General features: G+C 37.6%; 4 protein-coding genes across 8 annotated transcripts in view; 2 read left to right on the top strand and 2 right to left on the bottom strand.

Annotated features, from left to right (window-relative positions):
• Positions 1-276: 276 nt before the first annotated feature.
• Positions 277-2,533, bottom strand: si:rp71-45k5.2 (uncharacterized protein LOC560783 homolog). Its single transcript, XM_053613532.1, has 3 exons — positions 1,119-2,533; positions 929-1,024; positions 277-849 (listed from the first exon to the last, which is right to left on the bottom strand). The coding sequence occupies exons 1-3, from the start codon at positions 1,257-1,259 to the stop codon at positions 277-279; spliced, it is 810 nt and encodes a 269-aa protein (XP_053469507.1). The 5' UTR covers positions 1,260-2,533.
• Positions 2,534-2,672: 139 nt separating this feature from the next.
• On the top strand, positions 2,673-5,322 carry ntaq1 (N-terminal glutamine amidase 1). 4 transcript variants are annotated; one of them, XM_053613184.1, is made up of 6 exons: positions 2,673-2,864; positions 3,839-3,938; positions 4,018-4,068; positions 4,152-4,300; positions 4,414-4,538; positions 4,623-5,322. In XM_053613184.1, exons 1-6 carry the CDS (start codon positions 2,785-2,787, stop codon positions 4,727-4,729), a joined length of 612 nt encoding a protein of 203 aa, XP_053469159.1. In that variant the 5' UTR covers positions 2,673-2,784; the 3' UTR covers positions 4,730-5,322. The 4 variants fall into 4 exon arrangements, with proteins under 4 accessions (XP_053469159.1, XP_053469158.1, XP_053469161.1 ...); XM_053613186.1 differs by lacking the exon at positions 2,673-2,864 and adding an exon at positions 2,896-3,099; XM_053613183.1 differs by having other exon boundaries at positions 3,839-4,068.
• On the bottom strand, positions 5,232-8,405 carry psma2b (proteasome 20S subunit alpha 2b). Its single transcript, XM_053613182.1, has 8 exons — positions 8,337-8,405; positions 7,661-7,737; positions 7,334-7,466; positions 6,999-7,121; positions 6,722-6,803; positions 6,534-6,607; positions 5,868-5,925; positions 5,232-5,521 (listed from the first exon to the last, which is right to left on the bottom strand). The coding sequence occupies exons 1-8, from the start codon at positions 8,375-8,377 to the stop codon at positions 5,405-5,407; spliced, it is 705 nt and encodes a 234-aa protein (XP_053469157.1). The 5' UTR covers positions 8,378-8,405; the 3' UTR covers positions 5,232-5,404.
• Positions 8,406-8,777: 372 nt separating this feature from the next.
• Positions 8,778-11,736, top strand: part of zgc:91910 (Zinc finger protein 706-like) — a 3,289-nt gene continuing 330 nt past the window's right edge. Inside the window, exons 1-4 of one of the 2 annotated variants that reach the window (XM_053613349.1) lie at positions 8,778-8,850; positions 11,011-11,154; positions 11,297-11,426; positions 11,540-11,736. The exon at positions 11,540-11,736 is cut by the window's right edge and continues 330 nt beyond it. In XM_053613349.1, coding sequence (XP_053469324.1) covers positions 11,020-11,154; positions 11,297-11,392 — 231 coding nt within the window. In that variant the 5' untranslated portion in view covers positions 8,778-8,850; positions 11,011-11,019 and the 3' untranslated portion in view covers positions 11,393-11,426; positions 11,540-11,736. Of the gene's footprint in view, positions 8,851-10,995; positions 11,155-11,296; positions 11,427-11,539 lie in introns of those variants that run through there. The other variant, XM_053613348.1, reaches the window with a different exon arrangement.

Genomic DNA, 11,736 nt, shown 5'->3' with positions numbered 1-11,736 from the left:
CAATTGTTTAATAGACTTTACTAAAAACATAAGTCGACTTCGGTGATAAAAAAAAAAAAAAAAAAATTCATCTTAGCCATATACACGAAAGAAAGAGAGATCGGGGAGAGAAGTCAAAGAAAGAAGTTTTGCTCTAAACCCATAAACCAGAGTTAACCAAACCGATTAATCAGTTTTTATAAAGAAAGAAAAAAATATACAAGCAAGCAAAAATCAAGGATGAACATCTATCTCCATTCATTCAAGTGCAACACTTAAAGTTTTAGTCTGAGAAATTTACAATTTCCTGTACCTGAGCTCGTGTGTGTTTGGTGGAGAGCTCGACACTTTAGTGAATACAGCCTGATCATAAGGAAAGGGTGGTGAATACAGCAATGCATGATGCAGCTCAGGAGATGAATCCATCCTCTGGACAGGCTTCCTCCAGCTGGCCTCCTCCACTGATCTGTAATACCAGCTGTGCTGTCTGTTCTCTCTGTCTAAACATGTAAGTGAGTCTGTGGTCGCTGTTCTGTTGTAATGCTCATCCGGAAAGCAGGGGTTAGTGTTGGGGAGGGTTTGAGCTGCTTGTTGCATATTGATCTTCACCTGAGGGACATGATCCTTCTTTAACAGCGACTCTATTGAAAAAGGACCGGTAAATTTGGTCGGACGGTGATCCATCTTGCCGGGACAGACTGGTGAGGGAGCAGGTGGAGGTGTTGGTTTTCTGTCCCATTCGGCAGGCAGTCCGGGGAAAAGCTCAGCCATATCACTGAAATGACGCCGCACCATCCTCGGGGTGATGCTGCTCTCATCCACTTTCCAAAAGTTCCTCTTAGCATTCGGGTACTCCGGGTCAATGGGAACCTGAGATTTCAATCAGTGTTGGTCAGTTCAACAAAGCTTAAAAAGTCTGAGTGGTGCTAAAACAGCAAGATCAACTCACCTTTACAAAACACTTGTTGGATGACAGACAGACTCTGATGTTGTTTTCGAGACCTTTCCTGTGCCCGGTGACAAGAACCTCCATTTTACTCATAATCTGCAGAATAAATAAATACAATGTCAGTTACAATGCATGCATTTAAAATGTTTTAACAGCAGTAGTATTGTTAAATGTTGACTTCTTATCCTACCTGTTTGAAGGTGAGCATCTTGCTGGGAGAATCTTGAATGACATATGCAATAAGTCCAATGAATGTTCCCTTCATGTGTCTTTGATATTTTCGGCCCTCTCTCATTACAGGCCTAAAACTTCCATACACTGTTTTAGTCATGGCTAAAAAGTCCAAGTCTGACTTCAGGTAGGTCTGGATTCAGAAAACTGTTGGTCCACATTTATAAGCCTACCAGCACACAGAGGAACAACATGTGTGCATTCCATCCTAAATGCAGCTGTTACTTAATCTAATGAGGTGTTAATATGTGGGCGGCACCTAAAGCACTCAGACAAGAGACCTATAGCCTACTTGCATGTGAACTGGCAAGTATCCCATAAGTTCTTCATTTTCTTAATAACATACGTTTTTCTCTAAAAAAAAAAAAAAAATTATAATTTCTTTCATAATATTATTTTGGTACTTTGTTACAAAACCAAATAATTAAACGGAGGGAAAGGTCACTTTAATTTGATTTAAGGTACACTGTTGCACACCTATAATTAGTTTTCAGATTAATATATTAAAGTTACACATTATGCACTTTAAATGTAAAAAAAAAAACATTAAATGTACGAAATATGCATCCATAATGTCAACGAAGGGTACGTTGTTAGTCATTTTTCTCAGTGTAAACATATAACTAATTACATCATAATGTTTATGATATCACAGTTATTACAGATGTCAGGGGAAGTCTCGGGAAGAACTGGATCTGAGACAAAAGCTGTTCAGAGGATACTTAAGTGGTTGGATGTAGTTATTGAGTTATTAGATCATATTTATATCACATTCAGAATGAGGTCCTGTTCCCCCACAATTAAAATATCATACTGGTATAAAATTACTGACTGTAGAAAGGGTCCACCAGAAGCTTTTTGAACAGTGTGTTGGGTTTACAGTATAAACACTTTAATGCAACATTAGTCCTGGGGTCAGAAATTGACACCGATGAAGGGCGGAGGAGATTTTACACCACCACCACCACCACCACCTGAATTAATTAAATTATTTAAACAATAACATTTAATAACAGTGGAGAAGTCAGTCTATAGTTTTTAGCTGTCATATGGGTTTTAGTAAATTATGGAGTGGTAGGCTAGTGATTTACTAGAGTTGAGCAACCAATAAACCTTTATCAATTCATTTTGAAAATCGTGAAATTATTTGCAAAATACGCAGCTAATCGATGAATGATGTGAGTATTCTGTTGGCTGTTTTGTAAAATCCTTAAAAAGTTAAGGAAGGTTAAAAATGTTGAGCCACCAGAGGTGCCCAAGTATTGATTACTAATAGCTACTATCCCGTCCATCTCATGTAGTGCAGATCATTCCTCGTTCATGTTTAAGCATTTGTATTTGTGAGCATTTATCTAGATGCTGCAGTTGTCACCTTTTTAAGGTGATTATCACATTGTTTAGTTAACACGCAGATTAAACCTGGAATGTCGCAGTTATTAGACCCCGGTACTAAAACATCATTCAGAGTTTCCTTACGGACTTTAAAAAATGTAACACGCCACTAAACTAAAGTAAACGAAGAGAGCAGAAAGGTTCATATTTTCAGCGCTTTAAATTTATGACATGATAACTGTTTATGGAAATAAAATTCGATTTTAAGTCATTTAAATTAGCTATACACAGTCATGTATGAAGAAGGTATTTCTTCAGAATACACAGCTATCACTCCAGCAAGAGCGGACTGTGTGTACACGAGCTGTTACTGGTAGGACTCGATGTTTTCACGCCGCTTCCTCATTTAATCATGCATATTCATTTATTTTAATTAAGTGATTGAGTTCATAGTTTATAAGGTGTTCTTATGATCACGCCTCTACACTGTTAGCTCCTGTATCATATGTGCAGGTTTGGGCTTCACGTTACTCCTGGGTCATAGTTTTACAAGGAACAAGTTTAACTATCAGGGAGAGGTGGTAAATATTTAAGGCAAGACACTACAGGTGAATAGGGTTTTGTTTTTTCAAACAATAGACATTCCGGTCTGTCTTTGCCAGTGGATTGCTGATATGTGTATTTGTTTATGTAAATGAGGCTTCGTCTATATTCTATATATTTGTATACTAAATCAAACCAAACATATAGTCTTTAGATCCTGTTAGAATTAAAATGTTCGTTTCACTATGATAAAGACTTATACTGAACAGTTTGTTGGAATAACATTTATATATTGTTTAATCAAGAAAACACCTTGCAGTGTTGTTCTTTAAATGCAAATTATCTGTATAAAATCTGTCATGAATGCAACATCTTTGAGAAATTCCTTGGCAGTAGCTTTCAAATTTGGGAAAGAGATGTATATGTGATTTTTTTTTTTTTATGAATACAGGTCATCATGAAATGAAGTGAAATAAAACTGATTTTGAGAAAATAAATGTGATTTCATGTATTTAAGTAAGTTTGGTTTATAAAGGAAATTACATGCATGTACATTTCATAACATAAATGGATGTGTAAGTATAATCACGAAACAAGCCGTTCAGGGATATATGACACGACGTGGTTGTAAAGCAGGCAGTGCTTCTTGAAAGCTTCCAGGTAGATGATCTCAAAGATCATGAAAGATTATAACATCATCATCTTTCTAGAAATAAAAGCGAGAAATTTGGTCGTTGTCAAAGTTCCCAGAGACACTTTAAGAAAGATACATTTACATCTATGTCGTCTTTTTTTCTTCTACAGTGAAGAGAATGTGTGGAAATTGTGTGAACATATCCAGGCTCAGGAGATGTGTCCACTGGACGAAGTGCATGCAGTCTTCATATCGAATGAAAATAAAGCGGTGGGTACGGATTAATGAGAAAACAGACCGATATGCTGTGCTCGTACTGCTAATCATGGTTTTGTCCTGTGTAATGCAGATCCCTATTTGGAAACAGAAATCCAGCAGAGGGGGTGAACCTGTGATATGGGTACGCAGATTTCGTCACAATAATGAAGGGGGGAGAAGCATATAAAGTGAATTTTTTAATGTGTAACATGTGCTGTGTTTTAGGATTACCATGTTGTGTTACTGCACTTCAACCCACAAGCGCAGAGTTTTGTGTATGATCTGGACACCACCCTACCCTTCCCGTGTCCTTTTGACGTGTATTCCAGAGAAGCATTTCAATCTGATGAGCTGCTAAAACCAGAATTTCAAAGGCAAGTTACAACTGTAGAAGTTTTTTTTTTTTTTTGTACATTCATCTTTTTAAACTTTGGTTAAAATGTCAAGTTTATAGACATTTGGTCAAATCAGTACGTGCTATTTTCAGGAAGATGCGAGTGATACCAGCCGTCACCTACTTAAAGAAGTTTGCGTCAGATAGATCTCACATGAAGCATTCTAACGGGACATGGCGTATGTCCCCGCCACCATATCCTTGTATAGAAACAACAGGTATGTGCTTTTTCCCCCGCTCGTTCTCTTTGCTTTCGCTCTACTTTCTTTTCTCTCTAACAGCTCATGAATCTGATTTTGTAGAGTGCAAAATGAACCTGGATGACTTTATCAACATGGACCCGAACGTGGGCTTTGGGAAAGTTTATAAGCTTCCTGAATTTGTGCAACACTTTGGAGCGAAGCGATGAATTTTGAAAGCAGCAAATAAACTGTAGCAAAGTCATGCTGAAACGTAGAAGACGAGTTGGGATTGTCGAGGTACGGGATAATAGCTAACCGACCAAATCAGTGGACGTGTCTGATTCCGCCTCTACAATGTCACAAACCCCAATGCTGGTGCTTATTGTATGCGAATGGTTTCATTAAATTAAAGAAGAAAAATCTGCAGCCACTGGAGACTGGAGGTTTATTTTCAGATTGTAAAAATTGTTTTGATTTTTTTTCCTGTAATAATTGATACTGATTTATATTTACCATTTTAAGTAAAATTGTTCTTTAAGTAACGTGTGTGGTGCACTCTAATGTGAAACAATCTACTGTGGCATGGCCCATTGGTTAATAAATTGCTGTATGCGGCTGAGTTTGTTATTGTTAGGCCATTACAGAGCCGTTTATCTTCACAATTGCGGTAATTGTTTTGCTAATGTGTTACCTCCTGCATTTTTCCTTAAACAAAGCAGCAAAACAGAGTGAGTCGTAAAATTTATTGATGGTTTGTGTTCTTGTACAAAGGAGAAGAGTAGGTATACAGTACAAATAATAAAAATGCTGTTCTGAATTATACTGAGGTTGTTGTTTTTTGTTTTGTTTTTTTAAAACGAAGAAAAAAATACAAGCAGACTTTTATATAGCTGCAGTTTTTTTTACGCAATTGCTGCCAGATAATCCTTCACTTCAGCAGGTGAAAGTCTACGAAATCCAGCTTCATTACAGATGCCCACCTCAATGTTATCTTCTGTTATTTGTCCCTCAAAACTTTCCTATTGAAACATGCACATGAGAGAGAATCAACCATTTAAGTAATACAAAAAGACAACAACAAAAAAAAACCAGGACAGATATTTTAAGTATTCCTATTATCACACATTACTGCTGTTGCTAGAGAAGGTATATAACTACTAAATGCTTGAAGGGTCTCTGAGCTTTCTATCATTCAAGAGCTTGAACTCTGAATCATAAACAGCTCCTCAATATTATATTCGCCGATATTATATAAAGGTTACATTTTTATGAATGGTATAATACCAACTAGTAAGTAAATCCACAGTAAGTTTGGTCACTGGTGTTTGTTACAATAGCAAATCAGTTTGTAAAGCTGTAACACACCTTCAAGGTCAAGATAGCCGTGTGTATGGCGTCTTCAAGTTCCAGGTCTTCGTTGTATCTGGAATTAAGGAAACAGCTTCAGGTGACATTTTTGTACAAGATTTTTTTTTCCTTCTTTAAATTGCATTGTCGGCACTAAAACAAGGTTTAGTGGGGACATTTGAGGGATATTTTGATTTGGCTCATACAAGTAGCATGTATGTAGATTATACTATAATGTGCAAACACTTCTGTTTTTCCCCTGAAGTGTCTCGAGGATTACCATTTTAAAGAAAAATATCAGATTCTACAGACGCAACAAAAGCACTGCTAAACAAACTAGTGAGTTTTGGGCTTAGCTTATATCATTTATCACTGTATTTAGTAGAATCAATAGTGAACAAGGGGACAAGTGACTCAAATCAACACACTGGAGAAATTTACAATGTAAGAAATCAAAGAAATTTTAAGGGAGCAGTTTGTGATGTTTAAATTTTTTTTAATAATCACAATTTCAATCTTAGTTGCAGGAAAAATATTGTCAAATAATGAATCTGATTATTATTATTATTAGTAGTAGTAGTAGAAGTAGTAGTATTATTACCACCACCTGCTTACTAGAATTTAGCTCTGGCCAATTGTCTTGGTTGTTATGAAAACCAAAATGGTTAAAACTGGCTCCATTACCTTTTTTCAAGGAAGGTTTTACTGTTCACATAGTTCTTTCCCATTGCTGTGGCTTTCCAGGCGAAGTACGCACCCTGTGAGACCAGCAGAGTCGAGTTATGCACTTTGGAAGCATTTGAAATTTATACACCACATAATGAAAAAATAAAACTAAACGGATTACAACAAAGTGTGCGAGTTTGTTTTACCGAAGGATCTGACTGAAAGAGATATGGTCTGTCCTCATCCCAACCGGCGATGAGCAGTGACACTCCGAATGGTCTTACACCTCTACAAAAAATACAATAAAAGTACGTAAAAATTAAAAGCAGCTGTGAATTTTCACCACTTCTAATTAATCTATCATTTTAGTTTTTACAACGTAGTAGCACTGATTCAAAATGTATCACACAGAACTGAGATACACACCCCTATTATACACTCTTATGCATAAAACGTGAATAATAAGAAGCTCAGTGAACGTACCCTGACTGCGTGTATTCCTGCATGACCGAGGCCACCCTCTGCACTAGCTGGCCTGTAGGAATGGGCTCTTGGTAAACCAGGAAGTACTGCTGGGCCAGTTTCCTGGCTCTCCTGACCAGAACCCTGTCAGAAAAAGCATCACAAAACACAGCATCAGAATGTTAGGACATTTTGGTGACTTGGGCACAGAGATAATGATTTTGTCCACTTTTATTGTTCAGATGTCTCATACGACACAGTATGCTTTACTCAACTAGTCCAAATTTATCTCAATCTTTTCATGTGTTAATAATCTGATTATGTGTTTAATAAACAGAAGAGTGATCACCACATACCTGTAGTCAGGACCCATACCACTGTACACCATGCCAATGTTTTTCGTTATTGGTTCGACTTTGTGAACGCTTTGCTCATCATAAAGTATGGATTTTTGCTTCTTCTCTGTTGCCAACACCACACCATTGGAGGCTGAATAGGAAGGAAAAGATGGACATCAGTATCTGCATTGCAATATTTTAAACCATAACTGGTTTATCCTGGTTAGGCTGGCTGTGGGTCCAGAAGCTAATCGCGGGAACACTGGGTAGATGGGAATACACCCCGGATGGGACACCCAGCCATCGAACAGCCTCCGACAGACACAGAAGTAAATGATTACTTACCTTTAATTCCTACAGAAGGTGCACCAGCTGCCACAGCCGCCAATGCATATTCAATCTGTACCAGTTTCCCAGACGGGCTGCGGAGAGAAAAGCAGTTTCCACACAATCAGGCAGAAATCTACTGAATTAAATAGTACTGTAGGCCACAGGTCCCCCCCTGCTCCTGGAGTACCCCCTGTATGACAAAGGTAGTGTTTCCCTTGCATTAACACACATTATTTCTCTCAAAACACATCATCCGAGTTCATTAATAGCCCATCCTGAGCTGAAGTGGGCGAGTTAGAGCAGGAAAACACTACAAAATGCAGAAACTCCAGGACCAGGGTTGGGCACCTGTGCTGTAAGCTGTAATTGGTGTTAATGTAGTGAATGATAACTACACAGGAACCCACCAATCAGCCATACAAATAAACGGCAAATAAACATCAAATATTTAATTTATCCACCTTTCAACTGATAAAACTCACACTTAAGAAGTGTTTAATACTTTCAGTTTCCGGCCACTAGTGTGCTGCTTACTTAGCGTGACAAAGCAGCTCACACTCACTCACAGATAAACACAACACAGATCTCTAATCCAGCGCTATACTTCACTGTGTTTATACAACACTTACTGCACTATAAGCATGTCTAAACCACGGAAATTTCATTTTTTTTAAAAAAAGCAACGCTTTACCTAAAAGTAGTGAGAGAGAAACTATATCCGCGCTCTGCCATTTTTTTATTTCCTCCAGTGTGAACGCGCTCACTAACAACTTCCGGGTAAAGTTAATGCTTCCCACAAAACAAAGCGTTCCTACTTGTGGGAATTTTTGTATACTTTTATCCTTGTGTATATTTTTTCTTATATTGGGTCATAATTAAATACCGTGTGTTAAATATAGCGTGAATTCAAATGGGTCACATTTTAAATTGACTCACCAAAAAAAATGACGAAAAAGCGATTTATTAAGTTATGTATACATAATTGTCCTGGATGTATTCCACGCTTTTTTTTTAGAAACTGTCTTTACAATTGTTTAAAGAAATTTTAAATGTCATATCTAGAGTTTTATTTTAGCCTGCTGAAGATAAAAGATGAACAGTCAGTGACTTGTATTGTGTAGCGCTCCCGAAACGGAAGTTGAATGTGTGGTATCCGCTCTTCTCCTCGTCGTCCCTTCGACAGGCTCGCCTTCTGAAACGCCAAGGTATTGTTTTTAAACAAGTGTTAAAATGAATATTTCATTCTACAACTCATCTGCGTTGTTATTACGTTATTATATTAGTATATTTATGATCTTGTTTGCGCTGTATTTACGGAAAAGCAGCTGATAGAAGGAGAAGTGGGAGAAGTAAAGCAGGCGGGATGGTAATGTCGGGCGAGGAGGAAAGATGGCTCTCAGGCTAGCTGAAGTGTTCGCTAATGCTAACATCCTGACCGGATTACTAGGGCAGCTAGTTCAGTTAGATAACAGCCAGCTTGAGGATTATTCAGCCACAGACAGGTCTTAGTCGTTAGGAGGCTGTTTAAGTAGATTTAGTGAATATATAGGTGTAGATGTTTAGGGCGGTCTGTATTTTAGAGATGTTTATAGTCTCAGGACAGAGCGCGAGCTCGCTAATGCTGCAGTATTAAATATTACATCCCTTTAATATTTTAATCTTTTTACTTGTAAAATCAATTCCACTGTTATCCTTACAACATAATCCAACTATTAGACTTTAGCGTGTAGATTAATATTCCGGATATGTACTGATCTTTTTTTTTTTTGCGCTCCTGAACTTTCCACCAGCGTCTATCGATGTTGATGTGATTTTTAAAAGACCTACATGTTTTTGAGTTTGGTCTTAATGTGATTTTATTTTCTACCACTGTGTAAAAATAAATAAATAAATAAATCCATGGTGATCCTGCCACGAAAAGAATGAAGTTGTAAGTTATTAAAGATCATATTTGCAGTAATTCAGCAGGAGAAACTGGATCTCGGATGGAGATGGAGGTCAGAATTACAAATGAGAAGCTTGAGTCAGTTCCTCATGAAGATGAATAATAGATTTAATTATGGCTGGCTGATGTGACAGTGTGAGATTAACACTGAGAAATTGTCACTGTAATTTGGAGAGTTTTAGTTTCCCATGACATTGGCTATGTTTTACATGCACATCAATAATCTGATTCGTACCGAGTCGTGTAATCGCCGCGGTCCGATTTCCCCGATTCAGATTACGACAATAATCTGATTCGTACTGAGTCGTGTAATCGCCACGGTCCGATTTCCCCGATTCGGATTACGACAATATTCTGACTTCCCAAATCCAGATTCCCACCCTGGTAGATGCCTGTTTTATTTGGAAATGCATTGCATGTAAACCCCTTATTCAGAAATCCAGTGAAAGGCGATATATGCTCAGTCTGCACAGAATTGTGGGTGCTAACAGATGCTTACTGTAGCTGTAGGCGAGGTATTTAGGAATAGCAACTTAGGCAAACTTACATCAACCATGTGTACAGGAATATTCTGATGCCTGTACGCATATAAATATTCGGAATATGGCTGCAACCCGAATATAGACCTTAAACTGAATTTGATGTGCATGTAAACATAGCCACTGTGACTCACACTAACATGTTGCTGAATAGATGTTAAAATGTATTTTTTCACCAGGTGTTTTACATTTCACTTTTGTTCCTTCCTTTATTAAAGTCTTTTATACACCAAAGAACTTTACCATTAAACATTCATCAGGCTCCATCGATCACTATTAACAGCTCAAACATATCTGTTGACTTGTAGCACTTTTTAACTACTTTATTGCCTTCATGGTACTTTTATAATACTGAAAAAACATTTTTTTTTTTGCTATTATTCAATTTTTACCCACTTTATATTAGGATTTTATTATCTTTCAATCACTGATATTATCTATTTCATGATGTACTCTTGTGTTGGTCTAATTTTTCTGGATTATTATTTAATTTATTGAAGTATTTAGTAAAGGACTTTGTGCTGTAAGTCAGAAAGTATTAATTAAAAACTTAAGCTTTTTTATAATGTTTTATTTTGTGGGTATGAAGCGCAGCAAAATGAAATAACATGATGCATATTATGTGTTCAGCATCTTTCATATTGGCCTTTTTTTTTTTTTTTTTTTTCTTCAAATGAGTGGTGTTTGATTTTCTTTGCATAAGGCTGTGTATACGTCAAATTTTGATATTTTGTGTATTGATTCAGAGAGAATTGTGATGCAGCAAAAAATTGTTTCCTCCTCCCTACCCAGAATTAGGGTGAATTATTTCTGGCTAGCTGTTTTCGTGTGCCGTTTAGCCAACATTATTGCTACGAGTCAACTGGATGTGATGTTTACAGGCAAAGGCAATGGCTCGCGGGCAGCAGAAGATTCAGTCACAGCAGAAGAACGCCAAAAAGGCAGCAGAGAAGAAAAAGTCACAGGGAGCAGATCAGAAAACGGCTGCCAAAGCAGCACTCGTCCACACGTGTCCTGTCTGCAGGGTGAGTCTATACACTTATACTGACTGCTATCACACATTAAACACAACAGCATCCTTTTTATCACTGAATCTGTTATTGCAATGTGCTGTGTAGTGTCCTGAGACTCTTTTTTTTTTTTTTTTTTCTTTCATGTCCTTAATAGACACAGATGCCAGACCCCAAGACTTTCAAGCAGCATTTTGAGAGTAAACACCCAAAGTCTCCTATGCCCCCTGAGCTGGCAGATGTGCAGGCATAAACAGCTCTAGGAGCTACCATTATCTGCATCTGGGGTAAGGTAACCGATGTGTTTAGCGGATCATGGTACATATGAAGTTCAAATGAAAACGTGTCCCATTCTGTGTGTAGCGTCGTTGTTTCTCATTGCGTATGGTGTCGTTTACAGACCCTGGGGAGAAATGCTGCGATTCAGCTCGGCCAACTGATTCAACTCCTAGAAACAGACTCTGGATATGATGTGACAGGAGACTTAATGATGGACTAAAGCACACCAGCACCCTTTGATTTTATATTTTTATATGTATTACCCTTCATTTGGACATGCAATCAGTTTTAGTGTGCCGTAACAGCCTCATTATCACC

Source organism: Ictalurus furcatus, chromosome 24, assembly GCF_023375685.1.
Source record: "Ictalurus furcatus strain D&B chromosome 24, Billie_1.0, whole genome shotgun sequence".
Taxonomy (NCBI): Eukaryota; Metazoa; Chordata; class Actinopteri; order Siluriformes; family Ictaluridae; genus Ictalurus; species Ictalurus furcatus.
Note: the sequence above shows the minus strand (reverse complement) of the source record. Positions and strands in the feature narration are given on the sequence as shown.

Excerpts from the sequence above, each read along its gene's own strand:
- si:rp71-45k5.2 (XM_053613532.1), bottom strand. The coding sequence starts at position 1,259 with ATGACTAAAACAGTGTATGGAAGTTTTAGGCCTGTAATGAGAGAGGGC. Across the intron at positions 1,025-1,118 it reads AGATGCTCACCTTCAAACAG|ATTATGAGTAAAATGGAGGT; the intron begins GTAGGATAAGAA and ends TTTATTCTGCAG. Across the intron at positions 850-928 it reads CCAACAAGTGTTTTGTAAAG|GTTCCCATTGACCCGGAGTA; the intron begins GTGAGTTGATCT and ends TTGAAATCTCAG.
- ntaq1 (XM_053613183.1), top strand. The coding sequence starts at position 2,789 with ATGAAGAAGGTATTTCTTCAGAATACACAGCTATCACTCCAGCAAGAG. Across the intron at positions 4,069-4,151 it reads GGGGTGAACCTGTGATATGG|GATTACCATGTTGTGTTACT; the intron begins GTACGCAGATTT and ends GCTGTGTTTTAG. Across the intron at positions 4,301-4,413 it reads CTAAAACCAGAATTTCAAAG|GAAGATGCGAGTGATACCAG; the intron begins GCAAGTTACAAC and ends TGCTATTTTCAG.
- psma2b (XM_053613182.1), bottom strand. The coding sequence starts at position 8,377 with ATGGCAGAGCGCGGATATAGTTTCTCTCTCACTACTTTTAG. Across the intron at positions 7,467-7,660 it reads ACCTTCTGTAGGAATTAAAG|CCTCCAATGGTGTGGTGTTG; the intron begins GTAAGTAATCAT and ends CTTCCTATTCAG. Across the intron at positions 6,608-6,721 it reads TCTTTCAGTCAGATCCTTCG|GGTGCGTACTTCGCCTGGAA; the intron begins GTAAAACAAACT and ends CTGGTCTCACAG.